The sequence below is a fragment of the Malaya genurostris genome, chromosome 1 (assembly GCF_030247185.1).
Source record: "Malaya genurostris strain Urasoe2022 chromosome 1, Malgen_1.1, whole genome shotgun sequence".
Taxonomy (NCBI): Eukaryota; Metazoa; Arthropoda; class Insecta; order Diptera; family Culicidae; genus Malaya; species Malaya genurostris.
In genome coordinates, this window is record NC_080570.1 from 41,206,850 (window position 1) to 41,224,643 (window position 17,794).

Genomic DNA, 17,794 nt, shown 5'->3' on the forward strand with positions numbered 1-17,794 from the left:
TCTGATAACTGAAAGGAAAAAGAAACCCATATACGAATATACTTGATATCCGATGATATCATGTGCGATATCACTTGATATCCCGTAAAATTTGATGTCAACCCACTGGGTAGCACTTATCAAAAGTTTTATGTAGCTCTGTGCAATGGAATCGTTTATTGTAGTCAATGGTTACTGTTTATGTTTTCGTCATTTTTGTTCGTTTATTCATGCCTTAGTGTAGTACTGCACCGGTGTAGTGCAAATTAAAAAGAAAACGCCATAAGAATGGAATAGAAGACTTACTTAATTCGACCCAAGAGCCAGACGTTGTCTGCATTAATTGCGCTGTCAGTCGCCGATTATCAGCTACCAAAACTTCTCCGCCTACACACTCATTACTGTTTATTGAGCTGCGATCGGTTCGAAGAAACTTTTCAACGATTATAACAAGTCGAAGAGCGGTACAAGTAGTTCATGCACCATGCGTTTCCTTCTAAATGAACTTCAATGGAGACACATGCTTGGTTGTTGATTTGTAGAAAAAAATTAAATAGTGTGAAACCACGTCTAAAATTACTATAAAATTCACAGCGATTTAAAAAAGCGTTTCAAAATTGTTAAGTATTTTTTAATGCAAGAAATAGGGCTATTGTACCAATAGTCATCTTATTAGTAGAGTCGCCATGTTGTTTTGCCGATGACTCGACGTTCAATGCATCTAATTTCATCTTACTTTTAAACTCAATCTATCAAACAGAAGCAACAGATCTCATTCTGTCTAATGGGTTCCGCATGTGAGTGGTGCTGGAACATAGATGAAAGGGGTACCATTACCCTACATCTTCAAAAACAAATTATAGAAAAGGTGAAACCTCAACAATGCCTAAAACTTCCCTAGCTCCGTCAAAATAACAGGCGAAAGGTTGAAATTTTGGGAAAATTTTCCCCAGCGCAAACTCTTGCTAATATGATATAAAGATATAAGTTCCCTTTGGGGGCAGATTTCCCATGCTTGGTTGGTCATACGCTATATTTACCATACAATTGTTACTACAAAAAAAAACAACAAAATACTAGGTATGTAAGTTTTACTTTATTTTAACTCGTTTAAGTTTTGTACAGTACTTATTACATGAAAAAGTACAATCAGTTAATCGTTTCAAATCTAGCATTCTTGTGTACCGATGGAAAAGATTAACCAACTATGTATTTTCGATTACCAAATATAAACTGTGCTCTTATCGACAAAACATAATAACAAAAAAAAACCTCTTTTATTCTATAGTTTGACTTGCTCGGCTCAAAACAGTACAATAAATGCAGCTCAAATAGTTCTTGTTTGAGATTCCGGTGGCTTCCGCCTTTACGCTAAGCAAAAGTGCAAGTCAGCAGTTCTCAAACAAATTTGTTGAAATTTTTCGTTTCTTTCTTATCGTTTAGTTTTGTTCGTTAGTACTTTTGCTATCAACATCCGCTTATTTTTGTAGCGTAAATGTTCATCCTATCCAATAGACAAATATTTACATAAAAAGCATATTCATCTCTTTACAGCTTTATCCGCTTATCATTTAAGCAAAAGCATGTGGCCTGCGCAGAAAAAAACTCATTGTGATGAAATAACACATCATGCTTTCGTGCTAAATGTGCTGAAACAGCACAGAGATGATAAATTATACAAACTTTACTCGAGTCAACATCATTTGAGAGCAACAATCCGGGCCACCTTCAACAAGTTGGAAAATTTCATTGGCAAGCAAATGATCCAAATTGTTGATAAGAAATTTCGGTGTTTTTCTTCCTATAAGATTAAATTATTACTTTATGTTATTTACAAGCTATTGAATTTTCCATGTTCAACTTAAAATCCTACTGAAATAACATCTTTCTTCTTAATATACTAACAAAATACTTATTTTTAACCTTAAACTGAATAGTGTCGCTGTTAAGCTTAAGCCTGCTAAACAGAACCATGCGGACAACAACTTATAACTTGGGATTATCGAACATTGGACCTCGACTGATAAGAATATCATCGTACGGTTTAGGTTGCGAGATTTCCAGGGCTTTGAACTTTTTCAACACAAGCAGGGAGTAGAATTTTTGAGCCGCCTGTAAGAATAAAAGAAATGCACGGGTTATCAAAGACTGTCACGAAGCAGCAAAACCAAACTATGAACGAACCTGTTTTTTGTTGTTTCGATGTGTCATATCTGACAGAACCATATTGTCGGACTTGAGTAGTCGAGTGCGAACCGAAAGAAACAGCTGTGCAGCACGCTTGTTCAATACACGTTCTTCGAACTGTTCAATCGTTTCGTCGATTTGCTGCTCTTCGCTGGCTTGTTGCTGGGAAAAAAAAGAGAACAAATTAAAATTTTGTTTCATAAAAATAAATTTCTTCACGCTTACCGCTCCCACCGAATTAGGGAACTCATAATCTTGGTTCCATTCGTTGTGTACGTCATCGGCAAGGACACCCCGTGCAGGCGAATGCGAATGAGCCTCGTAACCCATGTTGGAGAAGTTCTCCATTCCTGGTTCGTTCAAAATCGATGAAACCTGATCGGCTGGAAGATTTGGAATCTGATCGATACTCTCCAAGCTGGCATGATGTGGAGTCATTCCACCATGATCCAACCCATGCGGTGTCATCGCTCCTGGCAGGTCCGGCATAACGTGACCGGAGTCACCGTGTTGCAATCCGGCAGGAGTCATTCCACCGTGCTGCAATCCGGCAGGAGTCATTCCACCATGCTGCAGAACGCCAGGAGTCATTTCTCCATGTTGTAACCCGGCAGGAGTCATGCCACCGTGCTGCAGTCCGACTGGTGTCATTCCACCATGCTGCAAACCGACCGGAGTCATACCACCATGGTGCAAGTCGCTTGGTGTTAAACCTCCGTGGGGTAAACCCGCCAGACTTAAACCACCGTGGTCCAACCCTCCCGGAGTCATCGGGATTGTTGGCATTCCCGGTGTAGGTGGCATCATTTGCGGTGTGTGCATTCCTAGATTTGGACTGCCCAGATGACTGAGGCCTGGAGTAGCAGGTGGTGGCATCATGCTTCCATCCATCGGGTAATTTTGACTGATATCAGGACAAATCTCTTGATCACGTAACTCCATCGAGATTGGTGTTGGTGGTGGCATATCAATCGCTTCTCGCATCTGATCGACAGATGTCTGATCCAGGTGAGCCGGTGTTGCTGGTGTCATTGGCATCATCGGCGTGGCAGGTGTTTCTGGGGGCAGCAGTTCCAGTTGCTTCCGCTTCCTGCCGCGCCGTTGAGCCACCGGAGATTCCGGTCGTTCTGGTTGCTGCTGTTCGACACCCAACACATCCAAAGGACCGAGAACCGTAAAATCTTCGATACCTATCGATCGGGAGGTCAAATGACGTTGATAATTTTTGAACAGACACCGCGCTGGGATATCACGTGAAGGCAATGCAAATAATTTCTCCACTCCACCAGTTTCCTTCCAGTACATCAACCGTTTCGTTGGAGGTGCCAGATCCAGTGTCGTCACTATGTCCGAAGTGTTTGCAAGCTGACTTTTCATTTCTTCCCCACTGATGTTTTTGACCTCATCCACAATCAGCTTTCGCTTCCGCTTACTTTTTGTTACACCTTTCAATGCGGAAGCATCCACCGGTGCTAGTGCGAAACTTTCCTCTTCGTTTTGTAATAGAGTTGTTTGCTCTGCATGGTCACCCTCTTCATCCATGGCCCCTATTTCACCAGACCGTTCCGGTGCGGTGTCCATTCTTCTGTCACCTTCATCGTGATGTGGATCGGATGCAGGTGTAGCTGGGGCTTCCAGTGCTGCTGCATCATGATATATGGGTGCCTTCGTAGGACCCTGAATTTGACTGGTTCCAGGTTTCTCCAGCTCATCCAGTAACTGCTGCGTCATGATTGGCGACGGTGGCCGTGAACCGTCCGAACTGGCAGCGGGCGAAGGCGCACCGCCCGCATCGAAGTGATCGTCGTCATCATCGTCACTATCATTTTCCTCTCCTCGTTGTACTTGAGCCGGTGCGTCCGGCAGTTCCGGTTCCGGTGCCAACCGAGCGTCCTCAAAAATGTCTCCCTCGAACAGTCCGGCTGCCGGTTCGGCACCGAAACCTTCGTCACCGAATCCATCGTTGTCCACACCGTGCGGATGATGCGGATCGAACGATTCCAGCAGAGAGCGAGAGGTGCCCGGCAGCGGTTCCTTCTCCTGTTCCAGATCAGGAGGCGGTGCTACCGGATCGGTGAAAAGGTCATCCTGGTGGTTTTTGGAGGAGGAAAAATGTACCATTAGCTGTGACAAATCAAACTCAAGGCTCGATATTATACGTGCTAATACAATGATTTATGAAAAGAATATTACTAGTTATACCGCATCTTCGGGACTCAAATTGTTCGTTTTTTTTCAAATTTTGGATAGAAATAGTGTCATGAATAGGTTAATGGAATAGAGTATCTGTTAGTGTATTGTTAACTACAGCAATATTATTCCGAACAGGAAAATTTAATAGACTGTCTACTATCTTAGCTAACCGCAACCAACCGACATTTGTAGTCTCTTCGATTCACTATTTTCGAAACATACCAAAAAACTTTGAAGTAAATAGAAAAAATACAAAAAAAAAGTTGCGTAACAAGCCGGTAGTTAAAAAAAAGATTAATAAACAGAATAGTACGAGTTAATAATATCGATTTATTAAAATTGATTCTGGAATAAATTCGGTTCGTTTTATTATGAAAGCTTGTTCACCGATGACGTAATGACCGTAATGAGTAATAACCTTGAAATATACCTGTCATAATTTCATGACATTCTCATGATTAGTTCACGAGTTACAGTGATTTAAGTAACGCTAGTCTTGATATTCTCAAAGCAATAAACTCAAAACCAATTTCGTGAGTTAATCTATCATTGCTTTTTGATGATTTGAGAAGTGGTATCCTGCTCCATCAAAAACAACCTTTCGTCGGTGATATTCTGAGTTCAAACGTGCTCGTACTGAAGAAGCTGGACGCTCCAGCCGGCCAAATAAGGTAATTAGTCCGTAAACCGTGGTCGAGTCCACGAAATTATTTTAAAAACCGCGAAGCAGAATTGTGTGCTCTTTTGAATTTTAAAAATGTCATACGGCAGTGACAATGGACGAAACCTGGATCCATCACTAAACACCGCAGTCAAAGCGTTCGACAGCCGAGTGGACTGCAGTCGGTGAGACTCGCTCAAGGCGGCCAAAAACGTAAACGTGAACCGGTAAGGCTGTAACCTTAGTATTTTGGGGCGCTCATAAAATGTTGTTCATTAACTATCTTGAAAGACTAAGACTATCAATAGCCAATTGATACGTATGAATAACAAAATCGGCTACAATCGACCCTAAACAAGAAAGAAAAAAGTGCTCTTTCATCAATGTAATGCGCCGTGTCAAAAGCGGCATGCTATGCTGATATAGTGTCGAGTGACTGCTGACTCCAAGAAAATTTTCCAAAAAAGAAGATTCTACTCAAACAAAGAAATCATCGCTGAAACAAACGCTTATTTAGAGGACAAAGATAAATCGTTCTACATGAAAGGTATTGAAATCTTAGAGAAGCGTTGGGCTGATTGTGTAGATCTTGAGTTTTGCCAAAAATGTGATAAATTTCTAAACAGAAATCGAATCAAAATTTGTAACTTGAAAGCTAACCGTGTTTTATTTTACCAGGGTAAGGGCTCCCTATTTCATCGCAGCTCCAATTTCCATCTCATTCCTTCACCTCATAACTTTGAACATTAATCATATCTTTAAACGTACCTGAACAAAGCTGTGGAACGTTTTAAAACATTTATTCTAGGTTTTGCCACACTTTCCAATTGAAAAAATAGTTAAAAAACCTTCAACGATCGCTTTTTTCATTTAAAATAAACTCACTTTTTGATTTAGGAACCACTTTCGACTGAAGTTTTACAATTAATCATGTTTCTGTATATTTACTAATCGATTCGTCTCAAAACATGATCACTATTTCACATAATTACACAACTATTCAATGTTGGATGACTTTATAGTTAGTAATGTTCACTTTCCACTTATTTATTCAACGATTAAAGACTTCTGAAATTACCTGATAAGCAATAAAAACAATGAAAAATATGAGATATAAATTTGCACTTAATTCACTTAATTGCGCTTTGTTTTCATCTAATTTCAAATCGCAAGGTTGCCAAGTTTTCTTATAATGTTGAATAAAAACATTTATTTTTTCTTCTTTAAATTATCATCAACAAGTACTTTTTGGTATTCGTTACATTAGTTTAATTATATCATTGATATTTATATAAAAATAAAACTGTTTCGGATTCTAATATTACCAAATAGAGCGTGTTAAATACTAATCCAATAACCATTGTGGCAAATCTAGTAGCACTGGTTTCTTTCCGCTATACGTCACCATAACACTGTTAAATGTGTGTTTTTAATCGGCTGTGCACAGAGATGCCAGATATTTTCATAGAAAATATGTATCTGCTCTATCTGTGTTCACTAATAAAATGAATTAAATTCAAATCAAATTCAAATTGGGTTTAAATTTTAATATAGATGTTTATCAGTGTTCATCATCAAACATTCGCACAAAAGATTTCCATTTTAACATGTGATTTGTCCGTTGATTAATAAACTTTTAAAGAAGTACTGCAATCAAATACTAATAGATACTCAGAGAGAAAAGTCTAACGTTTTACTTTACACTCACTGAACCTTTACAAATCTGTATTAAATTTAGAAAATCTGTAATCTGATTTAACGAACGCGAACGCAAAAATCTATACAATACAGATAAATCTGTATGAATGGCATCTCTGATTCTGCATTTTGTTTCAAGAAGGGTTAATGCCTATATAGAAACAATTCTTTTTTTTTTTCAAGTTCTCCAAATTAACTGCAGAGTAAAATTTTAAATTTGAAACGAAAGGTAATAAAAACGATCCAAAAAAATTTAAACGTCGGAATGATTCCTAACTGTTTTTTAAAATATCGTGTGTTGTGTCATAGTTGGCATTAGGCCCTTTTTAACGAAAATTCTGACATTTTAAACCGGTAAGTGTAATAGTGCACTATTTTTGTTTTGATTGCTGTCGCCATTGCTAATTTATGGGATGAATAAAGGACCAACGATAGGATGAATATAAAACCTTTGAGATGAAATTAGGTGCACAGTAGTGAACATATCAGAAGTGTTTTTAGCTGATTTTTTAATTATTATTATTATATATTATTAGGCGAATTAAGCAGAAATATGAAAAAATCGTAGTGATTTGCTGAATCAGGGTTTTAAGGTAACGTCCTTACAAATGAGATGAAATAGGGAGCCCTTCCCTACACCAATTAACAAAATAGAAACAATAAACATTTAATTAAAAAATAAAATAACAAAATTATGCCGCTTGGAGCTGAAATCGCTCTCTCCAACAGGCATAAAACCTTCTCGTCTTTTATATCAGTAGATTACAATTATCCAACAGAATAATTGTCGTAAGCTCAATACTAAGTATTAAATCTAGCCCTCGAGGTAAACCTATCATTCAAGCACTGGACTCCGGAAAAATGCCTAAACTGAAGTTTTAAATCAAACTTTTTATCGCGTTACAACACAGTAAAAAAATCAAATACATGTACAAAACGATTGAATACTCCTATCCAATTATGACTCAAAAAAAATTATTACAGATTCAGTTTTCTAGCTTAGCTTAGAAGGTTGTAGGAGCGAAAAAATGTATGCTAAACACATTTGATGCGCTGGATGTCAAGTTCATAAAAGGAAACTCGACCCGACGACAGAAGTATATTCAAGAATGGAACGAACCAGTGCGCAATGCATTGACGTTAGGCAGTAGGTGCATAAAAAATCTTTTGAGATACGAAAAATGCAACCAAGTGTCTCACCAGGCGTGCCAGCTAATTTTGTGGGATTTTTTGAATGGAAATACTTGTTGATTGTAGGTAATAGGCTCAAAATATTTTATTCAAAGTAGTTGCCTACGGAAGCTAGGCATTTGTCCATCTATCCCACAACTCAGAAATACTACGGCAAAAGAACTGCCCATCTTTCGAAGCGATCCAGCCGTGAAGTCATTTTTTCCCCACATCTTCAGTAAGAGCAAGACATCGATGAAAGTAAATGATAAACGGAAGGGGTCAAATCTGGGGAGTATGAGGAGTGCGGCAAATTTTTCCATTTGAGCTCAGAAATAATGTTCTTGACTGCTTTCACTGTGCGTGTGTTAGTATTTACAGTGTCCCCTGGTTTGAGAACTTTTTCTTGATCCCTCCGTTTTTTTCCCGAAGGGATTGGGTTTTGTAGTTGATATCAATGCTTGGGCAGGGTCGACCCATGATTTCCTGGGCTTGGGGTTTTTCAAAATAAATGCATTTCTTACTTTATGTCACGATCCGGAGCAGGAATCATTTGTTTCATGCCGGGAAAGTAAATTTCGTTCAACGTTGACGTTGTCCGTCATTCAGCTCGTGAGGAACCTATTTATTCACCTTCTGAATCTTTCCACTGACGAGTACACTGTGAAAAAATGACGCAACAGATGGTGAACTTATCCCTGCTTGCAGCGGCATTTTGTGAGAAGATTCCGCATTATAAACTGGCACACCTGGTAGAAGCTTCAGAGATTATGTATTCGACGTGATGCTTGAAATTAATTGCTGAATTCAACAGGACAGCAGTAAAGGTCGGCTTTAATAACCAGACACAGAAGTTCACTTGTCGGAAATATTGCACTTGCATTAAAAGTATAGAAGCTTAACCTTTTTTAGCAGAATATGGAATAGATTACATATGAGGTATACTGGATAGAGATATGTATCACTCTTACAGTGAGCGGCCGCTGAGCGAATGGTCTTAGGCTCTTCTTATGTGCTATTGTGCACTGCTCTAAGTCTCATCGATCAGAGTATTGCAAAGTATATCTTCAATCATACGAACATATCGCGAACAATGAAAGTTTTTTTTAAAACGTTCAAAGCCTTTCGACAAGAGAATATCCTCTTGTTTTACCATTTGATAAAATAAAATTTCTGTAAATATTACGCTAGACATGACGGGCGCGCGATCATTTTTTTAATTATGCACCCAAAAATGTGTTAGGACAAAGGAACGACTTTAGCATATAAAGTTTCTCTTACTGTCAAATGTGATTATGTCAAACAATCATTATGCCAAACAGCAATATGATAAACGGCTTCATGCCAAGTGACTTCATGCCAAACGGGTCACCCCGATGCACTGACTGGACGAAGACGAAACGTAAAGAAAACCTAAGGAGATAGGGTTTATCTGAATCGTACAGTTAGAGCTTATAAAAAATCATTTTGATAATTGAATTGAATTGAATTAACTCATATCAATTAGTAGCATTGAAAATATGGAAATTACTTTTCAATGATTAAAACATAAGATTGTCGGAATTGGTCAAGATTCAAACATTCCTATAGTTATAAAATATTGTTGTTAGTTGAAAGTACAATCGAGAATCAACATGTCAAAAGCTTATACAGATTCTAAGCCTCTCCCTGCGATGGAACTTTCATGCGTATTATTCAGCTTCCATCAAACTGAGCCTCATCCGATTTCATATGAACGGTTCAATGGATCACTACATGTTTACTAGTAACATCGGAAATCTTGCTCTGAAATCCGACCTGGACGCTGGATAGTTTTCATTATTTTCATGTTAAATCAATAAACTTAAATCTACTATAATACCCGAAAACGTCATTCGCAAACCATTCAGAAAAACAATTCAGGAAAAGCACGCAATGCCAAATAGAAACGTGTCGGTGATAAAGCGAGTAAAAGATGTAGAACAGTAACATTAGTGCCACGGCCAAGGAAGGCTACCTTCCCTCAGACATGGGTTCAACAACTACTTATAAAAAGGTTAATGTTACTCAAAGGAAAAAAAAGTAAGCAGGATAAAGCTCTTTCATTATTTTTTTTCGTATTCGTTGATAGGTAGATTGATTCGATCAAGGAAATCTCTCTCAGGTAATCTACTTACAAGATACTCGTTCCATCGGGTATCCTGGGGCGGTTGTTCGCTTAGCTCTTCGTACAGACTTTTAGCGCGGGCTCGAAGGCCCTTCTTGTCCGGTTTTTCCTTGCCGGAACTGTCCGTTCCGCTGCTTACAAGCTCTGTTGCCAGCTTACTTTCACCCGTTATCATATCCGCGTCCACCAGCGACGCCTCCGGTGCGTCTTCCACTTCCTGTTTGCCAACCAACGCAAGGAAACCGCAGAGCAACGTGTTTTGCAATATTTTTGTTTTAGGGTTTTACGTGTTGGTTGTTTGTTTGGTGGCAGGTCATGATGATTGTTTGGCGATGATTGGCGCGAGTGAAAAGGAGAGTAATATAAACAACAGAGAGAGAGAGAAACAGGGGGAATCAATTATGAGAGAGCTCTTCCATCAAAACCGAAACAAAATCGATTGTTCAGGCAAAATTGAACTGGAAAAATAGTCAAAATATATAAGGCTACTAGGGAAAATAAATTAGGAACAACTTCAACGAATAATCTGCTTTTTGACTGTTTGATTTTGACCCGCGACAATACTGAAGGTAATCAAAATGTTGAACCAAATAATCTTGCTTTGCATTATCTGTTCTACTTTGTCCGATAGTCTGAGAGAGATAGGAAAGTACATCGAAACAACAGGAAAATTTTGGTCCAAGTGTGCTAAGTTTGTGCGCTTTTCCGAATTTATTTTCCAAATGGTTTTTCATCAAACTAAACGGAAAATAAACGTAAACGAAGATCTTACAGCTAGCGGAGACAACACAGAAAGACAGTTATCAATCTACAAATTGTTCCGGAATTAACTTACCTCCATCGGCTCCTCAATTCGTTCACGGACAATATCCGGTGTGTCGTCGAATCCCATATCGCCGAAGCCATCGTCGTGAATGTTCATCGGTAAGGTGCCGTAGTCTTCGCGCATCGTGATTTCATCGGCACGGGATTGGTTGATGGAAAAGTGAGCCTCGATGTCAACGTCATTCAACTCGGGAAGCGGCGTATCAAAGTCATGAAAAACTTCCGGCAACGTAATGGCATTGACAGCCGCCTCCCGATGCTCTTCCGGCAGATCAACCATTCCAGGTCGGAAAGCCATCTACAACACAACGGTGGTAATATTAGTTGAATAGAGTCGTCTTCATCAAATATTTTATGAACATCAATTACCTTAATCTTGACGAAAGCTTCATTACAATCGGCTAGCAGATATTTGGCCTTTCGGGCGTATATCCGGACAACACCGAGCAATAAATGGCCAGATGTTCGCAGAGCCAATTTCACCTTTGGCTGCATGATACCATCCACCGACTGTTCGATGTTAGTCTCGAACACATGAGCCTTGGTAATTTTTTTGTCCCAATGGGCAGCCAACCAGATCCGGGCCAGAGGGCCCTTCTTGGCCAGCACAATGTGAGCGTAAAACATGTTGTATTACGTTGCACGTTTTCTTCAATGTCTTCTAAGGTGTTAGAATCAGTTTTTGAATAATCCCTGAATCCTGTTGAGAATATAAGAAATTTGTATGTAATAAAACTGTATCAATTCGATGAATTATGCTTTGTCGTGACAAATGACCAACAAATTTAACATTTTCGTATGCAATAAAAAATAAGCAAAACTCTTACACTCAAGTCTCCGAAAAATTATTGTAAAAAAGCCATTTCCATTATAAGAAATTTTATTAAAAAAATTTCCTTATTTCAAAATGAAATAAGAAAAATATTCAACTGGAAGCAATACCACAACTTTACCAAACTTTACTTTTCTGGACTGAGACTTTACTTTTCTGGACTGATTAAACAAATGTTCCGATTTTGCCCGTGTTTTGTTTGTTACTCTTTTCTTCCTCTAGCATCATTCACAACAGCAACTACAGCACTGTCATTTGGCCGTTATTTTTTACCCGCACCATTCCCGTTTCTTCATCCATCGCCTTTGTACATCCTTCACAGCCAGCCCTACCACCCACTTCATACTTCCAATTCAATGTTCTATCTGTACAATTTTACATTGGAGTGAACGTGACACACTCACTGGGAGGAGAAACCATTCAATGACGCCAACGGGACAATAATTATTTCGCTCAAAATTACCTGTGGACCACACTTTCCTATTATTTTGTTATTCTCGCAGTTCAACAATCTCAATTATTCACTTTCACAACAGTTTACTACCGAAATAAAGCGTTTTTGCAAGTGATCTACACTATTTCAGGACGCTTGGCGCTCGCTTTTTCAAAACCATTTTTCCTCCATTTCCACTCTATTTTGCTGATCACATTTGGGTTGCGCAACGAAAACATCCGATCTACTTTCATTTTACACTATTTTACGGCAGATTTTTACATCATTACTCCAATTTTTCCACTATTTTGCATCCGGCTGTCGCCAAAACAGCACTTTTTCTCTGCCAAACTTGCTTCATTCACCGAACGGCAAGATGGCGACCAATTTTTACCCGTTACGCTTTGACGCGACCGAGAGCCAGGTCTGAGCTTCACTGGTGAGACCGTATGTACACTCTAAAGTTAGAGTAGTCTAAATGACACAATGTAGAATCGGTCAAATTATTAAAGTTTTGGTAACCTAACAGGATTGGAGAATCCTATCCACATGTTTGTCTCAGCATCCAACATACCCAGTTCGGAATGAATTATGGATCCAAGCCGAATGAGTGAATCATTTTCGCTCGAAATTCTATTCATTCGGATTCACTATGATTTCCGAATCGATGTCGACTTTAGATTGGATCATATAAACAAAGATAAACTCAAAATGGAATAGTCGGTGATTTTGTATGTACCAGTGAAATATGACCCCTCGATGAATCCGGTTCACTGTCAAAAGTCAAAACCTATAACTTCAACTATTCATTTGACTTGAACGTTACTAAGCAATGCTTAGTTAGTTTATCATGAACTTTCGGTGAAACTCTCAACGGGTGAGTACGTTGCATCGTGTTAGTCCGGAGAAAATTAGAGTATTTCGCAAGAAAGAAAGGGTTTTCAGCCGTACTTTGACGATTGGACGCAGCCACACAGCGAGATTTTCGCTTGTAGTCAAGTGAAAAGAAAGTCCATTGGACTATAAACGAAAATTAATTGGCAATGTAGCCTTAGTTGCTGTGCCATCAATTCGGCGTCATCTCAAGTGAGGTATGGTATTTTTTTTATATATTTGTGCATTCCACCTCGGCTTCGTATTTCGCCGAGGATAATTACAACATTCTCTATGAAAAACGGTGTGTTTTCCTCTCCATTCGGAAATTGGCTAAAATATATAAACCGAACATGATGTTCAAATCCAACATCACTCTGACACTATCTATTTAGTTGAATATGGTGCAAGGAACATATGTTTCTATTTATATATTAGGAATCAAAACCAATGAAACTTAATCATTCCCAGAATGTATAACTGGGAAAACCTTTACTGAGAAATAAAATAAACAGCTGAATGAAATATCACAATAAGCCAAAATTACGATTTTTCAAGAAAAAATCCGCCATTTTGTAGCTGTGAAACCTTCCCAAAGTAACGAACAATGCAAAAGGAGAACATCAGGGTAGAGCGTAAAGTCTAACATTTTCGCAAAATCATAGTTTTTCTTTGCATTTGTTATAATAAAACATTCCAAGAATACTTTGTCAAATTTTCAAGTCAATCAAAGCAGAACTCTTGGGCCTGTCGCCGAACTCTTGCTTCTTTGCAGTATGAAATAAGGCAAGATAAAGGCCCATAACTTCCAGAGTTTTGTTCCGATTGGCTTGAAAATTTATCTAAAGATTCCTTCAATAACGGATTACTTCAATGATTTGATTGTTTCAAAATCTGGAAGATGTTATTATTTTAATGTTTGATTAATTGTTCGCAGTTGGTATTTTTTAGTTCCAATGATTTCAAACGTTGATTACATATACAATGCAGTGTTCGTTTGTCTTCTCTCTCAATCTGTAGTTTCTTTTACTTTTGGTATAAATCTGTCATAATGGAGTATAAAGGCAGACTGAATTGACGTTTCGTTTTCTTCTTTTTATATTCTTCGATTTTTCGCGTTTTAGAACTGATTTTTAATTTTTTGGGTAAATGGATTTAGATAGTTCTTCCCGTAAATTGTGGGAATTTTCAAAAACTAACAAAATACCTACACTGATGAAAAAGCAATTAAGAGTTTCATAATTATAAATCTGTTCCATTAAGAGGTATTTCATGAACAGTCAAAATCTCATCAATTAGCCGAAATGTGAAAATGTCATAATTTTTTCTTATGATTTCATCAAGACAAAAAAGCGAACGAGGAAGGAATTTCGGATCTGGACCTGCCGGTTTCTTCAAGACAGTAAAAATTTATAAACGAATTAATCTTGCAAATTTCATTTTTCCAGTCGTAAAACAACTTGAAATTTTCTCTGGAGAGGATTTTTCGGGGAATCATCATACATAAAAAATGTATCCCAACGAAAAGGAAACCAATTTCTTTTTTCGATTAGGAGGGAAAATTCAACTTATGAACCATACTCATAGGAAACACGAGTCATCAAAATCGCAAATGTGATGTGATAAGATTTCAGTATGGATTGGTTTATACTTAAAATAGATTTAAAATATTGTTTAACAGTTGGTTCATGAAATGTAAAACAAAAACAAGTTCTGATTTAATTTACAGGACAAAATTTTCAATATTACAAAATGTTCATCATAAAACGTGACCAATGAAGTTCATTCAAACATTTTTATATTATAAACATGTAAAGTATAAGTCTTAGCGAATTTTCCATTTATAACATAGGACAAAGTTATGGAATACATTTATGACTTATATCCTTATGCCTAAAAGTCATAATTCGTTCTTCAGTGTTTTAAAGATTATTTTGTATCTTAGCAGCAAGAACGCGGGAACGTTATGGTGATTTTAATATGATGCACCTTGCAAAATTTATCACTCCTGGGGAAAAAAAATGCAAAAATAGGTTCTGAATAAGTTATTTTGAAACAACTAGTTTGAAACGCGTGAAATTATTTATCTAACATATCCAGCAAATGTAACTATTCGGTAACATTTGTAAAACGTAGCGTATCAAAATTTGATAATTTCGTCTTGTGCATTAGACGGAAAAGGACCAATTTTTACACGTACTCAGTTATCAGCAGGAGCATGGCCGCCGAGAGAGAAGGAGAAAGGGAAGATTCCTCCCGGGTCCATACTTTTTTAAGGGGTACGGAATTTCGAAACTTTAACCTTGTTTCTAATTCTTCATAAGAAAAAAAAATAATAACACATTTAGCATGTAAATTATTTTGTTAAATTAATTTATTTGAAAAATCTTTTAATTCGATGATATTCCCATGCTCACAGTTCTTTAAAAACTTGGAGGCTTCAGGCCCTCCGGACCTTTCGACGGCCCTGAACAGGAGTAACAGTTTTGTCATCCACCAGCCGGAAAAACAAAACTATCACACTGAAGAAGAATATAAATTGTATTCGAAATGCGCATATGTGATGTGACGTTTATTATACAAGATTTATAGTGTCGTGAGATACATAGTGAATTTGTATAGTGACGTGATATACTAATAACAGAATTAAATGGTAATATTTAAAAAAATTATCCTTGTATTCAGCGTTATTGAACTGGTTCTTCTCATCAGATGAAAGTGCGATTGAATGTATTCAAAAGCGGTTGTGACTTATTGAGCGACTGGAGCCAATGTTGCTTGAATATCAAAAATGCAACGAACGCCAATGATTATCGTTCGCTTTCCTTCGCCTTTGTTGTGAACGAATCCGACGCTGTTTTGTTTCCCCCGAGCGCGGGTTTTCCTCTCGACGGCCCTGTTTATTAGTAGATTCGGGTTCTCTACGATTATTGCTTATTCATTTTCACCTTTCTCTCTTTCGTGCAGTGAATAGTTCAACGTTGCTCGAGACAGGCGTTAGTAATAGAATGTTCGCGCCGAAGATGGATGAATAAATTAGTTACACGAAGAATATGTGCAACATTGACTAGAGAATCGCACTAGTGGAAATTTTTGCATCGATTTTTAGTGGATCTGGCGTATTTTGGGAGATAGATTAATGCAAAGTTCTGTCCCAAAAAGTGGTAAATATTTTCCAACATATTCAGCAGCAGAAGCTTTGCAGAAAATTCACAATTCAAGAAACTCAACGATTTGGTACTTTTAAGAACCAAAAATTGGTTCCAAATAACTAGTAGATATTTTCTTCCAATGCAATACAGTAGAATAAAGCGAATCTACAGCAGAATTAAAAGAGAAGAAATTTTGCCTGTTGAAGTTTTGGTCTCGTTAGCCACGCCGTGCAGTACGTGTACGAAAATCATAAAATCTTCAAAATGTTTGGTGATTAAGTATTAGACAAAAATTTTCTATTTAATCTTGTATGAATATTTGAATACGTAAAGACCATAAATCTCATACATAAGATATACACTCGCTCATAGGGTAGGATACAAACTATTCCTTCGATGTCAAATTCGTACGAAAAACTGCTCGTTCCTAACACAGTCGAAATCTTTTGATTAACATTCAAGTATAACATTAAAAAAATAAGATGCTTTTACGAACTTTTTTACGAATTAAAATATACCGCAAAGCAAAGCCTGGGTATTACATTCCATGGCTGATGCAACTATCCCACTGACACTTTACAGTTTAGGTATAAGAACTTTTGTGCTTGCGATGAAATTAATAAATAGAACAGGATAGTAATGTTATGCAGTATACAGAGAGCGAAACATCTTACAGGTAACAATAACGCGCTCGGGTAGGGTAAGAATAAAAATCCAACTGGTATAACAATACTAGTAACTTTGTCAATTTTGCTCTAATCGTTTCGAAATTTTGACACAATATTCTTAAAAAAATGAAAAACGTTTATACATTCCCCCATAACCGATGTTATTGTTGCTGATTGCATATATTTTAAGATATGGATTCAAACATATTGAAATAGTTCTAATTCTATTCAGGGAAATCTAATTTTCTAAATTTCCAACTCTATCAATGCAGTATGATAAGATAAGCACACATACTTACAGTAATCAGGGATGTGATATTATCTGTTGTTGTATTCGAAAGATGTCTTTGTAGCTTTTTCGATGTTTTGTTTATAATAATATAGTACCTATATATAGTTTAATAGTGTGTTATAGTAAATAATAATAAATTCCAAAATGACCATAATTTTACATAAATTTGATGAATCGTGTTGCCAATTTAAACCATATTTTTGCACATTACTTACTATTTCTTTTTTTGCTTCTTCGATACCTTTTTTCAGTGTTTAGTATAACATTATTCAACTTCTGACATGTTTTACATTTTATACCCTTGTATCTTCCGTTTTTTCAATCAGTTTCTCAGTGTTACCATATCACTCTTCACATCTCATATTGCCCGATTTTTTGCGTTTCGAAACAAAACAAAGCTTTCCAAAGGTGTGAATTCTTCATTGGATCAGTCATTTTTTTCCTAAATCGAAATCGGCGTAAATTCACTTTATTGTATGCGACGTATATGCGAATGTGTAGTACTCAAAGCAAATTTCAATGTTCCGTTATTCAAATCTGCGCGCACCACAATCGAATTGAGAATTTACTGGCATGTACTCACCTTAGTTACGGTGCAGATATGGTTGGATTTTCCGAACACAGAATTCACACATAGGCTCCGGAATTAAGATCAAATGAAATAAGTCCAATCAGCAACACTTGA

At 37.3% G+C, this 17,794-nt stretch overlaps 1 protein-coding gene across 2 annotated transcripts; it reads right to left on the minus strand.

Moving 5' to 3' along the window:
• Positions 1-1,053: 1,053 nt before the first annotated feature.
• On the minus strand, positions 1,054-12,515 carry LOC131437919 (double-strand-break repair protein rad21 homolog). Of its 2 annotated transcripts, XM_058607594.1 has the most exons (7): positions 12,155-12,515; positions 11,229-11,559; positions 10,870-11,157; positions 10,045-10,251; positions 2,392-4,254; positions 2,164-2,328; positions 1,054-2,091 (listed from the first exon to the last, which is right to left on the minus strand). In XM_058607594.1, the coding sequence occupies exons 2-7, from the start codon at positions 11,484-11,486 to the stop codon at positions 1,966-1,968; spliced, it is 2,907 nt and encodes a 968-aa protein (XP_058463577.1). In that variant the 5' UTR covers positions 11,487-11,559; positions 12,155-12,515; the 3' UTR covers positions 1,054-1,965. The 2 variants fall into 2 exon arrangements, with proteins under 2 accessions (XP_058463577.1, XP_058463588.1); XM_058607605.1 differs by lacking the exon at positions 10,045-10,251 and having other exon boundaries at positions 12,155-12,514.
• Positions 12,516-17,794: the final 5,279 nt, after the last annotated feature.

Bases quoted from the DNA above. Each gene is read 5' to 3' on its own strand.
- LOC131437919 (XM_058607594.1), bottom strand. From the start codon at position 11,486: ATGTTTTACGCTCACATTGTGCTGGCCAAGAAGGGCCCTCTGGCCCGG. The intron at 4,255-10,044 runs GTAAGTAGATTA...AAAAACCACCAG, and splicing joins CCCGATGGAACGAGTATCTT to GATGACCTTTTCACCGATCC. The intron at 2,092-2,163 runs GTTCGTTCATAG...TTATTCTTACAG, and splicing joins ATCGAAACAACAAAAAACAG to GCGGCTCAAAAATTCTACTC.